General features: G+C 36.0%; 1 protein-coding gene across 4 annotated transcripts in view; it reads right to left on the bottom strand.

Annotated features, from left to right (window-relative positions):
- The window catches only part of ryr3 (ryanodine receptor 3), a 131,246-nt gene that overhangs the window by 106,328 nt on the left and 9,071 nt on the right, over positions 1-15,847 (bottom strand). For 2 of the 4 annotated variants that reach the window (XM_044105732.1, XM_044105734.1), the window contains exons 2-4: positions 6,435-6,554; positions 2,413-2,517; positions 660-680 (exon numbers count right to left, since the gene is read on the bottom strand). In XM_044105732.1, the coding sequence (XP_043961667.1) occupies positions 660-680; positions 2,413-2,517; positions 6,435-6,554 (246 nt within the window). The remainder of the gene's footprint in view (positions 1-659; positions 681-2,412; positions 2,518-6,434; positions 6,555-15,847) is intronic. The other 2 variants (XM_044105735.1, XM_044105736.1) reach the window with 1 other exon arrangement.

Raw genomic sequence — 15,847 nt, 5'->3', positions numbered from 1 at the left:
CATTTAGTTCTTACTGTTTTCTGTTAAAAATGTTTTCTGAAAACTAGAACAATTAGAAACAAGACTACATAAACTTTGTTTTCAATCCCTGAATTCAGAATAGATTTCAGAACATTTCCTCTTGTCAACGTTTTAGATTTTTAGTTAAAAGATCAAACTCAGAGAAAACAGAGCAACACTCACAGACAGCAAACTGATGTCTCTGCCAGTTTTGAAGTTTGTTTGATTACATTTGCAGGTTTTGTTTGACTACATCTCCACAATCTTCTCTTAAAAATGCAGCTAAAATAATAATAAAAAAATAGGAATAAGAAACAAACCTTCCATTTGAAATGCTTGGACATTTGCACACTGAAGGGGTCAGGCCACACATTCACTCATGTAAACAAAACAAATGCATCTATTTCAAGATTGCCATATTTTGAATTTTATTGGCTTTTAAAAGTTTACAGAATAGCTAATGTGAGGAGAATGTTTTTCTGGAGAGTTTATTCAACACTCCAGCGCATCGATTGGATGATTTCCCTTCGTCAAATGCAGCTATGACAGTCGAGAAATAAGCATCACATTGAGTGAAAGTGCCTGAAGTTCGGCCCCTTGAATTAGCGGTCGGTCATGCACACTGGCAACATGATGGATGAACAAACTGATGAACCTACCCATTTTTCATGGTCGGCTTTCTAGTAACAAACAAATACAAGTGAGAAGAATGTGTTACAGTCGATTACACCAGTCTGAGCAACAAAGGGGTAGAAATGGGGCCGTACAGTGGAAACTGGGATTTATTAGCCTCGCTATCAGAGAGTTTGTATTCCAGCCAACATCATGTTGTCTCGCCAAACAAGGCCAGCCAACAATGTTGCACTGTGGAGCACAAAACAAATCTGCTACCCAGGCTAATAACAATGCAGGCCTAAGTCCTGGGCGAAGCGCTGTACAAAACAGGATACTTAAAGAACTGTCTGTGCCAGAGGGCGATGTTGTGCATGAAAGGACAAATGTGGTTACTGTAACCCAGAGCAGCCTGCAACTTTTCTTTTCTTTTCTTTTTTTTGTGTGTGTGAAAATATTGCAGGGTTGTTTTTGTTTTTGTACCCAATTACAGTGCTATACTGTCCACATCTGTGTTTCACAACAACGTTTCTGATTTGGCCCATTTATTCCTAGAATACCAGTGGTCTCGTTAAAATATCCAATAACAATTTTGGGTTATTTGGGGGGATTGCTTTATAAATTGAATCAGACCACGTGTATCCACTAGGAAATGTGATTTCTTTTTTTTTCTTCAAGCAGTACCAAGCAACTTATTCCAAATAATATCAGCTCGTATGAGAAGTAAGCATTGTTTTCTCTTTGTTTTTAAATTTAAAAGAAAGAGATTACCAAACTAAGTCCCATCTCATGATTTCAGCCTTCATTTCAATCATTCATGTTCTATTTAGAGATTTTATTTTAGTTTTTTTTTTTTTACTATAGCTCTGGAGAAAATGAAGAGCCCACTGCAGTGAACCCCAATGAAAACCTTCTGGTTATTCCACAAAATATTAATTTCTGAACTCTTCCTGAGTTAAAACATTAGTGTTGTTGCTTTTAAATGAATATAAACTTCTTTTCTTTGCATTATTTGAGATCTGAAAGCGCTGCATCTTTTTTATCTTCTACTAATAAATATTTTTTTCATTTTTTTTTGGAATTTCAGAGACTTGTTGTCAGTAGATCATAGAATAAAGCAACAATATTCATTTTACTCAAACATAAACCTATAAAAAGTAAAATCAGAGAAACTGATCATTTTAATGGCCTCTTAATTTTTTTCCAGAGCTGTATATGAGCCTCCCCCTGCCCCACCTGTTTCTGTGCAAAGTAGCATATTATCCTTTCATTTTATCTACAAGAAAGAGCAATTTGGCTGATTGGAAATATTTGTGGTTGTGAAAATAAAGCAGTCTATTCATCAAACTCAAAGCAAACTCGTTTAATCTAAAAGAGTAAAGCAGCAACTAATTAATCGGATAATATGGGTGTTTTTATACAACTGTTTAGCATTTTACAAAAGGTGTAATGTATTACTGACTTATACTGATTTTCACTGAATTTTTCTAAGCAAGTAGAACTTTCACACAACATATTTAACAGTAGGAAGCTCATTGTTTTCAATCGCACTTCTGTGGGAAGAGCAGAGAATCCACAGGATCCATGAGAAACGAGTCTGGCTTTTCAGTTTAAACTAAGGATGCAGAGGGCGCAACAGTGGACCCAAAACAATATTTCCCTCATTTATTTTGAACTTAGTGAATTTTAATTTATCAAAACCTTTTTAAACTGCTTTGGGAAGCCTTGAATAGAAAATGTGGAAAGGTTAAAGGTCACTGAACGCTGCGCATAAAGCAGAGGTTTGAAGATCGTACTCACCGCTTCGCTGCTCGCTCCAGTGTTAGCCAGCATCTCCTGCAGGGCGCGGACCGACAGCGACTGCTCCAGCACAAAGTTACAAATGCACATGTCTGGAGGAACATACTGCAGGGCAGAGGGGCAGAAAGGCAAACGGAGGGCAAATCAAATCACACATTCATTCTATGAGCAACGAAAAACATCATGGCTCCACGGTTAAGTAGAAACAGAGTTTTATGTTTCTTGAATTTCTTCTTGTGTTACGTTTGGGGCTGCAGAAGGAAAACAGCAGCTTCTCACCTTTCTCCTCTATCAAATATAAAAGTGGTTGGTTAAACCTGAGACCCAATACTTTAGAGTAAAACTATTTTAGAAACACTTTTATGATTTAAAATAAGAAATTTATGCGGGTGGTACCTGATATGCAGGGAGTGGCCTAGATAGAAAACATCGTCTGTGAATAACAAAAACTAAAAACTGGTTAAAAGCTACTAAATTTATGATCAACAAACAGGGTTTGGTGATTTATTAAAACATAATTATACACGTATAAATAATAATAGATTATACTGGTCAAAATGCAACAACATTTTATCACAGTATAAATTATTTATTCTGTAGACAGATCAATTTAAAAAGGTTTAAAATGAGCAATGCAACCAGATTTCCTTAGACTATGATTAGAAAAATGACAGTGCTGCATTAAGGTAAATTTGGCTTTCACAACTTTATGTAATATGGTTGAAAAACAATGCATTATTTTCCCAAAGCCTTGCAATATTTTACATTACAAGTTAAAGTTAATTGAGTAATTGTAAATAATATTAATATGGGTTATTTTAGTTGGTGCGAACATCATAAAAAACAATATTTAATTCAAAAATATCAGAACGATCCAGATTTTTCTGCTGCATTAATTAACTCAGATTTCCTACATGCTGTGATAGAAACGTCAGAACAAATGCATATTTTAGTTTTTTCTGCACCGCCAACAAAGAAAAAAATATCTTTAAAAAAATGTTTGGAATGCAATTTGTCACATTTGAGTTTTTATAGCAGCATTTCTTCTAAAATGTTCACTAAACTTATAAGACAGCAGCTCTAGCTCTAGATCAAATGTGTCAAACTCAAGGCCCGTGGGCCAAATCCGGCCCGCTGTAGCTTTTTATGTGGCCCTCTAGATTCTAAACACTAAATGAGCTTGAATATCACGTTATCAATCAAGTCAATGCAGTTTTTATCTCTTTACTGCCAAATTACATCAACCAGTCCCTCCAGGTTCTTGGGAATTATTGTGGAAATTCACACAAAATCAACAAATTGAGCTAAAACTGGGAGTTTATTGCAGATTTACCTCAAAAATTGTCAAAAACTTTCTTACTTGTACTTACAACTGCCTCAGCTTTAATTGGTGTCAGATTATAGTCCATAATCTATACAGCAAGTAATAAAAAATAACCACATTTAAAGTCATAAATAAGTGCAAATATTTCCAAATTATTAGCATAAACACTTTGATTTTTATTCCCAAAAAAAAAATTACAAAAAGAATCACAAAATCCTGGAGGAACTGAAAAGATGCTGAATAATATTTAATTTTAAGGATTCATAGATATTTTAACAGTTTGTGAACAGGTTTTATAAATACATTCTGGCACAACCGGCACTTTAAGAGCATTCAGGATCTGGATTTGGCCCAAAACAAAAATGAGTTTGACGCCGTTGAACTAGATAAAGACGTCATATGATCAATCTGACTGCCTACAATTACATTTTTCTATACCAGTCACCCTGGTCTGCACATTCCTGACGTTTTTCTTCTCTTACATATTTATTTTAAAAGGGAATTAACATCAAAAAAGCTCCATCAGTTCAAAAGGTCAAACTAGTCACACAGCTGTATGAAGGAAACATGAAGATCAAGAAACTCAGAGGGAAGCAAGTGTCTAGAAGTTAAACTCAGAAAAAGGAGAACAACTTTTAACAAAAGGCAAGTGTGATGGTATTTATAGAGCTATAAGCTCAGAAATTAGAGAAAAAAGAATAATAAACTTTGACAGTATGACAAAGAAAGAGCTTAAAATAAACATTCAGTGATGAATGTAGAGTTACAGCACTTCCAAATCACCAAAACTAAACTTGATAGTGCAAAAAAAAAGGAATGTATTAACGTATCCAATTAGCTGAGGTATTTTGGTATAGAGGTACTATAGAAGAGATGTGAATTTTACGTTTTAAAGTTTTAATATTGGTAAATATTTCCCTGCTATGCAAAGTCTTCATGCAAGTCAGATTTTAAAAACTATCGTATATAAACCGTCTAGTAAAACACTTTCATTAGGTGGAATAGCAACCTAAATATGACACAATATTTTAAAAAATATATGAAAAAAAAATTAAGAAAGTAAAATCCAGTAAACATAAATGACTCACTAGAAGAAAAACAGATCAGGAAACCTGACAAACTGATAGGAGAGAAGCTAACAAGTAACAAGACACAATTGTAAACAATTAAACTGAACAAGCAGGACAGCGAGGAAGTGACACGCAGACAAATTTACTTTCAAAATAAAACACAACAATTAAAAGAAAACTAAGTCTCTGCAGAAAGTCATTTTAACCTTTTGGAGATTCAGAAGGATCTCCACTTAAATCCATTAGCTTCAGCATAATTTAATTAATTTCATATTTGCATACTTGCGTTGCAGCAATCAGCATTAAATCTGGCCAGATTGTGCATTTTGGAAATTTATGCCTTTCAAAATAAGATACAGCAATATACTAGTAACATTTCTCTAGCGATATCTAAGCATTTTTGTGACCAAAAGACGCACATGTAGCACAAAAAACAACAAGAAAAACCCAAAGGTCCAAGACGCTTCAGTTTTCCTCAACGTGTTTTCAGGTTTCTAAATCAATTTAAAAAATACATTCAAAACCCACTTAGAGCTCCTTTTGTTCTGTGGCGCCTCTAAATCCTGCCGAACGTGTCGGAGTGCACACAGCTCATAAAGAGCGTGTTGGTGGCGGAGAGTTTTACGATCGTGAGATTATCACCCCGACATGTAAAGACTGTGTGCAAAGATTCCTGCTGGACAGTAAACATGCCGTCGTAGAAATGCAACACAAACGTCTCCGCAGAGGGATTGTTATGGAGCTAAATTGGTGCCACAAAGTTTGATTGAAAGAAGAAAAAAAGTTCGAAACTGAAAAGAAGATGAGTAACCTTATGGGTTTGATTTTGGTTTTTGTTCTTTGTTGTTTCTGCTGTAATATTTACTGTGTTATGGTGAAGATTTCAGAAAAAAATCAGCAATTATTGGAGAGAGAGAGAGAAGAGTGTCAAGTGCTAATAATGTTCAGATAGAAACCAAGAATTTAGAAAAGTATGACAACTACTTAATCTTGCATTTCATGTACGACGATGTATATTTGGGTGATTGTAGATAGAAAAAATAAAAAGTAGGATTAAATTCCTGCCAAAACATTCAGAAATTTTGAGATTAATCTCACACTTGACTTAATTTCTCACTTTCAAAACTCACAAATCTGCCAGAAAAAACTTGGATATTTTCAAATTAATTTCACAAATCCTCTAGAAAAAATTAGGAAACTTCTGAGTTTCAAAAGTCAAAAATGTTCAACTTTTTAAGCGATTTTTTTCTTCTTTTTTTTCTTTCTGTGAAGGCTTCAAAAGAAAAAAAGAGTTAATTATCAGAAATAAAACCCCTATGATTTCCATTATAGCATGACATTTTTACTTTAATAATTAATTGCATAACATTTTTGTTTTACTTTAGAACAAACTATGCCCCCAATTTAGCTCCATACTATCTCCTGATCTACATTTAAATACCAACTTTGTGAAACTGCATTGACGAAAACTGACGTTCTCAGATTCTGTGTTGAATTTTTCAAAGTGAAACTCTACTACTGCAATAAAACAGGATCCTCACACATTTTCTCCAGCCGTCTCAGCTTCTATTGACAACATTTCTCTATAAAATCATCAAAGTTTACACAAAGCTGCGCGCCGTTCCCACCTTGGCTTCAGAGGTGGGTTCCAAGTAACACAGGCGGTTTCCGAGTCCCTCTGCGGCCAGGCAGAACTTGCGATGCTCCTTCTGGATGGTGGCCACGCTCTGGAGCACCACCTCATCATCCTGCCAGGGAGAGACGGGAGAGTTAATGCCAATAATGTTCTGATAGCGACAGAACGGATATAAACAACATGCCTCCCTGACCGAGAAGTTAGAGAAGTATGACTGCTAGAGAAGTAGTACGTTTCCAGCAAAACACTCAAAGATTTTGAGATTAATCTCTCAAATTTTCTAGAAAAGACTTGGAAAATTCTGAGTTTCAAAACCTAAAAATGTGCTAGAAACAAATTGGGAATTTTAGATTAATCTCTGAAATTTACTAGGAAAAACTTGGACATTTCTGACTTTCAAAAGTCAAAAATGTTCAACTTTTTTGTTTTTTTCCCCACCAGGGGGTCTTTTTGTGGGCTCTAGTGTCCCTTATATGACAGTAGGATGACAGGAAAGAGGGAAGTCATGCAGCAAATGTTGTCAGGTCCGGGAATCAAACCCGCGACAGCCACGTCGAGGACTCAAGGCCTCCAAGTGTGGGTTGCGCTACCCTCTACGCAACCGCAGCACGCCCCAAAAATGTTCAACTTTTTAAAGGATTTTCTTCTCCTTTCTTTCTGTCTACATCGGCAATGAAGGTTTTGAAAGAAATCCTTCAAAACTTGAAAATTCGTTTGAAACAACTTGGAAATTTTTGTGTTAGCCTAAAAAAAAAAATCAAGAAAAAGTTGGCAATTTCTGACTTTCAAAACTTGAAAATTTGCTAGAAACAACTTGGAAATTTTTAGATTAATATTAAACATTTTCTAGAAAAAAATTGGAAATTTTTGGCTTTCAAAAGTCAAAAATTTGGTACTTTTTAAGTGATTTTCTCCTTTTTTCTGCCTAAACAGCCCCAGTCCACCATCATGTTTACTAATGTGTGGTGAGAAGAAAAAAAGAGACAATTATTGGAAAGAAAGCTCCTTTGATTTGCATTATTTGTGGGGTGAGAACCACAAATCTGTAAACACATTCGTAGCAACAAATGCACTGGTGGGAAAGACGTGTAACTAAGTCACACATCTAATCAATAGCAGAATATTATTTCTAAGAAAAAAGAAAAAAGCCTCGACTCAATCAGTCCAGCCAACAATAGAACATCTGTTTCTGTCAGGCTGCAGCGGGTCAACCAACACACACACTTATTGATTTTCTTCGTGTGTGTGTGTGTGTGCGTGTGTGCGCGTGTGTGTGTGTGTGTGTGTGTGTGTGTGTGTGTGTCTCCAGCCAACTTACATCCCACACTAATCTCAGTTAAGGGTTGCCATGGTTCCACCTTACCTTCTCCACAGCGTTATTAATTCAACCGATTTAGAGAGAAACGGCGATAAATGCTCCTGAAAATGTTTATAACAGCAGCTGACTGGTTCTAAAGGTAGAAAATTAGAAGTGAACGCAAAGATGGAAATATTTTGGTTTCCATCCATCCATCCATCTTCTTCCGCTTATCCGGGGTCGGGTCGGGTCGCGGGGGTAGCAGCTTCAGAAGGGAGACCCAGACTTCCCTCCCCCCAGCCTTTTCTTCCAGCTCCTCCGGAGGAATCCCAAGGCGTTCCCAGGCCAGCCGAGAGACATCGTCCCTCCAGCGTGTCCTGGATCTTCCCCGGGGCCTCCTCCCGGTGGGATGTGCCCGGAACACCTCACCAGGGAGGCGTCCAGGAGGCATCCTGACCAGATGCCCGAGCCACCTCAACTGGCCCCTCTCGACGTGAAGGAGCAGCGGCTCTACTCTGAGTCCCTCCTGGATGACTGAGCTTCTCACCCTATCTCTAAGGGAGAGCCCAGCCACCCTGCGGAGAAAACCCATTTCGGCCGCTTGTATCCGCGATCTCGTTCTTTCGGTCATGACCCAAAGTTCATGACCATAGATGAGGGTGGGAACGTAGATCGACCGGTAAATTGAGAGCTTCGCTTTTTGGCTCAGCTTTCTCTTCACCACGACGGACCGGTACAGCGCCCGCTTGACGGCAGACGCTGCACCAATCCGCCTGTCGATCTCCCGCTCCCTTCTTCCCCCATTCGTGAACAAGATCACAAGATACTTGAACTCCTCCACTTGGGGCAGGACACCCCCCGACCCGGAGAAGGCACTCTATTTTGGTTTGATTTAGAAAATCTAAAAATTACAAACGGGAAGTCAAAAAGTGTCCAGAACCGGTTTGTTGTTTCAGGATGCAGAAACTTAATCCAGTCAGCTGAGAGACCAAAGGCTTCACACGTCATTAAAATCAAGTAAATAAATCTCTTTCTATTTGGCTGTTTGACATTCTGGAGGCCTTATGACCCAGCAGGACCTGGCATCGTTACTCAACAAACTATCTTTATGCCTGCATGTGAACCGGCTCCAGGTTTTTACATATAAAGACATGAGACAGGCCGTTTGGCTTTTAAATAGTTTTAAAGTTACAGAATAAAATGTCACATAATTCATCTGAAAACCTTCCAGTTTTCTTTCTCACTTGTTTTTATGTTTCAATATTTGCTGTTTATTTTTCAAACCCGACTGAGAATGTAATTGCAAATCCTATTTTCAATTCAAATTTAGTAATTTTGGACATACAAAGATCGAAACACCTTGTACAGATCAGAAGTAGGACTTGGATCAGGGGTGTACAAACTTTCTGTTGAGTTAAAAGTGCTAAGAAAAAAGCCAAAATAAAAAGATAAATAAATAAAATCAAGCAAATTCAGTAATCTGATTTTGTTTTTGTAGAAAATAGATGTTATTCATAAAGCATTAAAAAAATTGGTACATTAAAAAACAAATGTATACAGCATTTCTGTGGCTTCAAATTTATAATTACAGAATTTGGGTCACTTTCTTTCAAAATGGTTGCTATGCTCAGCCAAGTTAAAGAAACAAAATAAAAGCTGGTTTGAAAAAATCTCTGGATATATGTGACGAGTACTTTGTGTTGTGTTGTGATTATGTGAGTAACAATTTCACCCTGATTAAAAACAAAAAAGTTTGATAAACAAATCTGTGTGATTCTTGAACTGCAGTTGGGGCCCAAAACAAATCAGTCCAAGACCTCAAAATGGCCCCCGGGCCGCACTTTGAACCCCCCTGATAATAGAACATGATTTTAAAGTATCTATAAAACTTAAAATTTTTCACTGGACTACAACACAACAGTTTAAGCTCAAAGTATATTTGTGCAATATAATGGTCTAATCAAAGTCTAGATCTAAATCCAATTGAGAATCTGTGGCAAGAATTGAAGATTAAGGTTCACAGACACTCTTCATGAAATCTGAAACTATTTTGCAAAAAATTAAAGACATTTTTCAGTATTTTTTTTGTGCAAAACTTTAAGTGATAAAACTTTGAAGTTCAGCTGTGATAAATTCTGTTTCGTTTTGGGCCAAATCCAAATCATCAGTGCTCTTAAAGGGCCGGTTGTGTCAGAATGTATTGATAAATCCTGCTCACAAACTGTTCAAATATCAATGAATTCTTAAAATTAAATATTATTGAACATCTTTTCAGTACCTCCAGAATTTTGTGATTCTTTTAATGATTTTTTGCAATAAAAATCAAAGTGTTTGTGGTTCTATTTGGAAATATTTTACCTTATTTATGACGGTAAATGTGACTTTTTATAACTTGTTGCACAGATCATGGACTATAATCTGACATCAATAGTACAAGTATGAAAGTTTTTGACAATTTATGAGAAAAATCTACAAAACTAATTCAATTTGCTTATTTTGTATGAATTTCCATAATAATTCTCAAGAAACTGGAGGGACTGATTGATATCATTTGGCAGTAAACAGATAAAAACTGCATTCATTTGATTGATTAAATAATATTTAAGCTCACTTAGTGTTTAGTCTAGAAACTAGAGGGCCACATAAAACGCTATAGCGGCCCGAATTTGGCCCACGGACCTTGAGTTTGACATCTGTGTTCTAGAAAGTAATGACTGACAAACATTTTGAGTATAAAAACCATAAATTATTTTTATTCCTCTTCACAGTTTAGCTTAAATTTTTGTAGATCCCCAATCCTTTTTTTTTGTAAACTGCTGTTCAAGAAAACAAAACTTCTTTCATATCTTCTACTTCCAGGCACAACGCTTTCCAAACAAGATGGCAACATTTTTTTAGACCAGTATAACTCCAGTGATTTATCCAGAAGAACTGAAATGTTTAAACTCAGCAACAGCAGAAAAACTTAGTTTCTGAATTATTTTGTTGATTTTCTCAACAAAAGCTGTTCATGTCTAAATATTGGAGCAAAACAGAGACAGTGAATCCTGGGGTTCAGAGAGAATATTGCCGCGCTCCAGTCTTCACCCCAGAGAAACAAAATGAACACCGCCTGAGGTCAGAGGTCACTGAGCAGCTCAAACTTCAATATCAGAAGCAGAGGAAATTGCAAGTATGAATTGTTTATTGGCACTTTTGGCATTTTCCACCTCATTAAAACATAGTTATGCACAACCTCTGTTTGTCAGCATGTTCCTGTAAAACAGCAGCGGTTGAAACAAGCTGGTTTAAAATGTTACAACTAAACCTTAAAGCTCCAACAGAAAAATCTAATGCATCTTATGTGTAAATAAATTATAACGTGGTTTCTTTTCAACCAAAACAAATCTTGGCAGCTAGCATTTCTGTGGCTTCAGTATACCGTCTGATCTACAGGTGTCAAACTCGAGGCCCGCGGGCCAGATCCGGCCCGCCGTAGCTTTTTATGTGGCCCTCTAGATTCTCAACTAAACACTTAGTGAGCTTAAATATTATGTTGTCAATCAAATCAAAGTTTTATCTGTTTATTGTAAAATTATATCAATCAGTCCCTCCAGTTTCTTGAGAATTATCATGGAAATTCACACAAAATCAACAAACTGAGCTAAAAACTGCGAGTTTATTGCAGATTTTTCTCAAAAATTGTGAAACATTTTCTTACTTGTACTAAATACCTGGATCAGTTTTGACTGATGTCAGATAATAGTCCATGATCTGTACAGCGAGGAATAAAAAAAAGTCACATTTACCGTCATAAATAAGCTCAAATATCGCAAATATTTCCAAACACTTTTATTTTTATAGCAAAAAGAATCTGAGAATCTTGGAGGAACTGAAAAGATGTTCCATAATAATATTTAATTTTAAGGATTCATTGATATTTTAACAGTTTGTGAACAGGTTTAATCAATACTTTCTGGCACAACCGGCCCTTTAAGAGCATTCAGGATCTGGATTTGGCCCAAAACAAAAATGAGTTTAACAACACTGATCTATAAGATAAAGAAACACTGAAAACACTTTAAAATGTTCAGTTTCTCTACCTGTGTTTCCGTTGTCCTTAAAATTGCACGAATTTGAATTACTAAAATAAATTTGCTTAATGAAAACATAATAATTTTGAAAACCATGTTTTTGATCAAAAGTTATTAGTGCTAGCATGAGTGCTAGCATGAGTGCTAGCATTTTTAGACATATCTCAGCACTAATTTCTTAATAACCAGCTTATTCACACATAAGTTCAATTGCATTTGTTATTTAATGGAAACATAGCAATTGAAAAATTAGTATTTTTTTAACATTAGCAGAATATTGACCGAGTTTTGCGTACATTTATAATATAAACCTCAAGCAGAAGTGTTCAGTCTGACTCCAAACGCTTTACTTTGACTTAAACTCCCGGCTTTGGATGCTAACTTCAGACTCAACTAAGATGTATCTTGCAACATCTACAAGACAAAAACCCTAGAAACTTTTTAAATTTTGTCTATAGGTTTAGACCGAACGCTGTCTAGACGGAAAGAGGACGAGTAAGCAGAAACGGCCGATACAGTGGCCAATAAATAGAATCATATTTGACAGATTTTTCACAGGTCTTATCACCAATAAAAAAAGGTTCAGGTTCTAATGAAGCTGCCATGTGTGGCTGACATTTTGAGACAGTTTCTGCCTCTGCACTCCTGACTTGGTTACAAGCCAGAGAATCCAGAGACGCTGGGGCACAGCGATCTTTGCGACAGCAGTGACCATCTGCTAGACAGCTAGACAGATAAGAAGCAGCTTCATTACTATGTATAGGGCTCTGGTAGGAGGAGGTAAGTGAGGGTTGGGTGGATGTGTGCAGCGGGGGGAACTTGACCCTGGCCTCTCCCACCCGTCTTCAACATATCTGCACCAATATCAGTGTTATAACACAGCGAGAACAGGAAAATACGCTGGTTTCTTTCGCAACCGTTTGGTTTCTCTTGGCGCTTTTGGGTGTGTTGACCCTCCAGAATAAACCACGAGTATTTCTCATCCTGTTTGTTCTTCCTGTTTGTCTTTGTGCTAGATAACCGGAATGTGTGTGACAGCAGCAGGTGTGTGTGTGTGTGAGTGTGTGTGTGGGTGTGTGTGTGTGTGTGTGTGTGTGCGTGGGTGTGTGTGTGTGTGAGACCTGATGCATCCACCGAACGAAACCCGAGATCTCTCCCAATGCTCCTGCGTGCCAAATAAACTCCTATAATTCACCCGCCGCTGCCACCAATGTGAACTTGAGAAAAGTTGAATCTGTTGCTGCTATTTTGACGCACTTGCTTCTCGATATACTTGAGAGGGCAACGCTTGTTGAGTCTTTTTGAAAGACAGAAGACATGTTTGAAATCCAAATTAATTAGAAGAATTCCAGAAAATGTGTCTCCTTGTTCACACCGTCTTCGAGTGCAGTCTGTTTAAACTGGTCTGGCTTGACGGGAGTCAAGTTTCTCATAAATGTCAGGCGGGGTGCTAAGTATACGGCCTGAGCTGGGTGTTTTTAGTGAAGCTTTGCTAACAACATTTAGAGAGAAGCAGATACTGTGTAGATGTGTGAAAACAAGAGCCTGATAATCTGCATTAGAGCCGCAAATTTTGTCATAGAAAGAATTTTTTCTGCTTGAGGTGAAAAATCAACTTAAGTTGGAAAAAATTAGTACTTGTACTAGTTAAACTAGTTAAAAAATAACATGTTATTGACATAGTATTGCTAACCCTGGAAGTTCTGAGGTCTAATTTTGAATTTATTCTTATATTTTTGCCTTACCTATTTAGCTTGCCTTTTTTGGTGTTGTTATTTTCAGCACAACCTCAGCTTTATGATTTTACAGTGTCTGCTTCATTTTTACAAAATGCATTATCACAGTAGACCAAAAAAAAACCCATAAAAAAAAATCAACTTAGGTTTGAAAAAAAATAAATATTTAAACAAATTAAGCTTAAAAAATAACACATTCCTGCTGCATTATTGTGAAATTGTTTGAGATTTTCAGTTCAAACTCAGTCAGACTGAATGGACAGAATCTGAATATCAATTTTTAAATCAATTGAAATCAATTGGATTTGGATTTGACTAGGCCGCTCTAAAACATGAATATTCTGTAAACTGTGTCTGCAAGCTTTACAATCCCAAAAGCCACTTTTGCTTTCAGTTCAGCTGAAACTTAAGAATTTTTTTTTTAAAGAAACAACATATATATTCCTACAGTGGGAAATATATTGTAATTTATTGTTGTTCAACATAATGACAAGAAAAATTAAGATTATAAAATACTACCGGTATTTTCAGTCTCATTCTATTTTGTGCATTTAATCCAATTAAGCCATAAAATACTAAAAAATTGCTACAACTTGCATTTGTTTTGTATTTTTATTTAAAGATATGGAATGGTTCCTTGTTATTTTATTCAAAAAGCCACTTGCAGCGCTGCAGCTGCAGACCCTTGATATAAATCATTCAGTCTGTCTTGTGCAACGTCTTGCAGGTACTGAACATTTCTGAGTACAAGTTAAAGGAATGTGAAACCTTTTCTAGCATTTAAAAAGTCAAATTGTCACAAAAGACTGAACATACAACTGGAAAAAATTAAGAGACCACTTAAAAAGTTCAGTTCTGCTGATTTAATTTTTATAGGCATATGTTTTGTTCTTTTTCCTAGAAAATTTCTGCGATTAGTCTTAAAATTTCAGTTCTTTTTTTGAAGCATATTTTCAATTTTTGGAGCTCAGAAATGTTATTGCTTTTTCTAAAAAATTTCTAACTAAAACTTCACATCTTGGTGAAAAAAATATTTCCATGGTGGATGGAAAGATTAATGTGTAGCTCATAAAATCTTTTGGTGGCTGCAAAACACTGAACATACAGCTCTGGAAAAAATTAAGAAACCACTTAGAATGATCATTTTCTCTGATTTAACTTTTTATAGGTCTTTGTTTGAGCAAAATTAACTCTGTTCTTTTATTATATGAACTACTGACAACATGTCTGAATTTACAAGCAAAAATTTAGTTTTTATTTGCAGAAAATGAGAAATGGTTAAAGATTTCTCCTTTTCTTTTGGCTTATCACCTGTTTCTTACAATAAATATGTATTCTCTTACAATGGCTAATAAAGTATTTTCTCAGTAAAATGTTCAGAGAAAACGGTAACTTTTCATTTCTAACAGAATAATGTTGGTTCCGATCGGCAGAGCTGTCATCCTGCGGTGTGCTTCAGTCTGCTGCTTTAAAAAAAAATTATGCTTTTCAAAAATGATCAGCACTTATTGACAAAGTATCATGCCACTCTCAACAAAATGGGCAAAATCAATCCACAAAAACCAAACCCGACCGCAGAGAAAAGCAAACTTCATTATTTTTGAGATCCAGAAAATCAAACAAGTCTTCACAGCAAAACAAACAAAAAACAGAAATAAATCCCCACAAGTCTTTACAGTGTTTACAAAGCAGGTAAATGATTTCAAAATAAATTTTCCCACAAATATCGGCTTTGTGGAGTCTCTCTAGGACCCAAATGAGTAAGAATCAGCAGAGCACAACTGTTCTCTACAGGAAAGACTTTCTATATATGAATTATATCACTGGCAACACAAAAAAAAAGATAATAAAAAAAGCTTTATTACTTTTTAAAAGTAAAGAAGCTCACTTTATCTTTTTTTTTCCAAACAGTTTCTGCTCCAGGATTGAGAAACAAAACATCCTTTAGGTAACAGATAGCATTATTTAATCTGTCTTTTCAAATGTTCCTCCAACATGTTTCACCCACAGTATTTTTGCAAAATCCCTGCACAACAGATTGAAAGCCAATATTTTCCCATTATAACCGGGGCAACATATAATTTTACAGTAAAATTATATGGTGAAAATTAGCAACTGTAAATTAATTTTTTATCATAGGTATTTAGTTTTTTACATCAATGCAGTGCAGTATCATATCAGGTAAAACAGATTATGTGTGAAAAAAATGAGACTTTCAGCTGCTTCCATTCACTGCTGCTATGTTTTACGCAACCACTGCACATTTCAGAAAAAACAAAAACATATTTGGGGCCACAGT

The sequence above is a fragment of the Gambusia affinis genome, linkage group LG22 (genome assembly GCF_019740435.1).
Source record: "Gambusia affinis linkage group LG22, SWU_Gaff_1.0, whole genome shotgun sequence".
In the NCBI taxonomy this organism is placed as follows: Eukaryota; Metazoa; Chordata; class Actinopteri; order Cyprinodontiformes; family Poeciliidae; genus Gambusia; species Gambusia affinis.
Note: the sequence above shows the minus strand (reverse complement) of the source record. Positions and strands in the feature narration are given on the sequence as shown.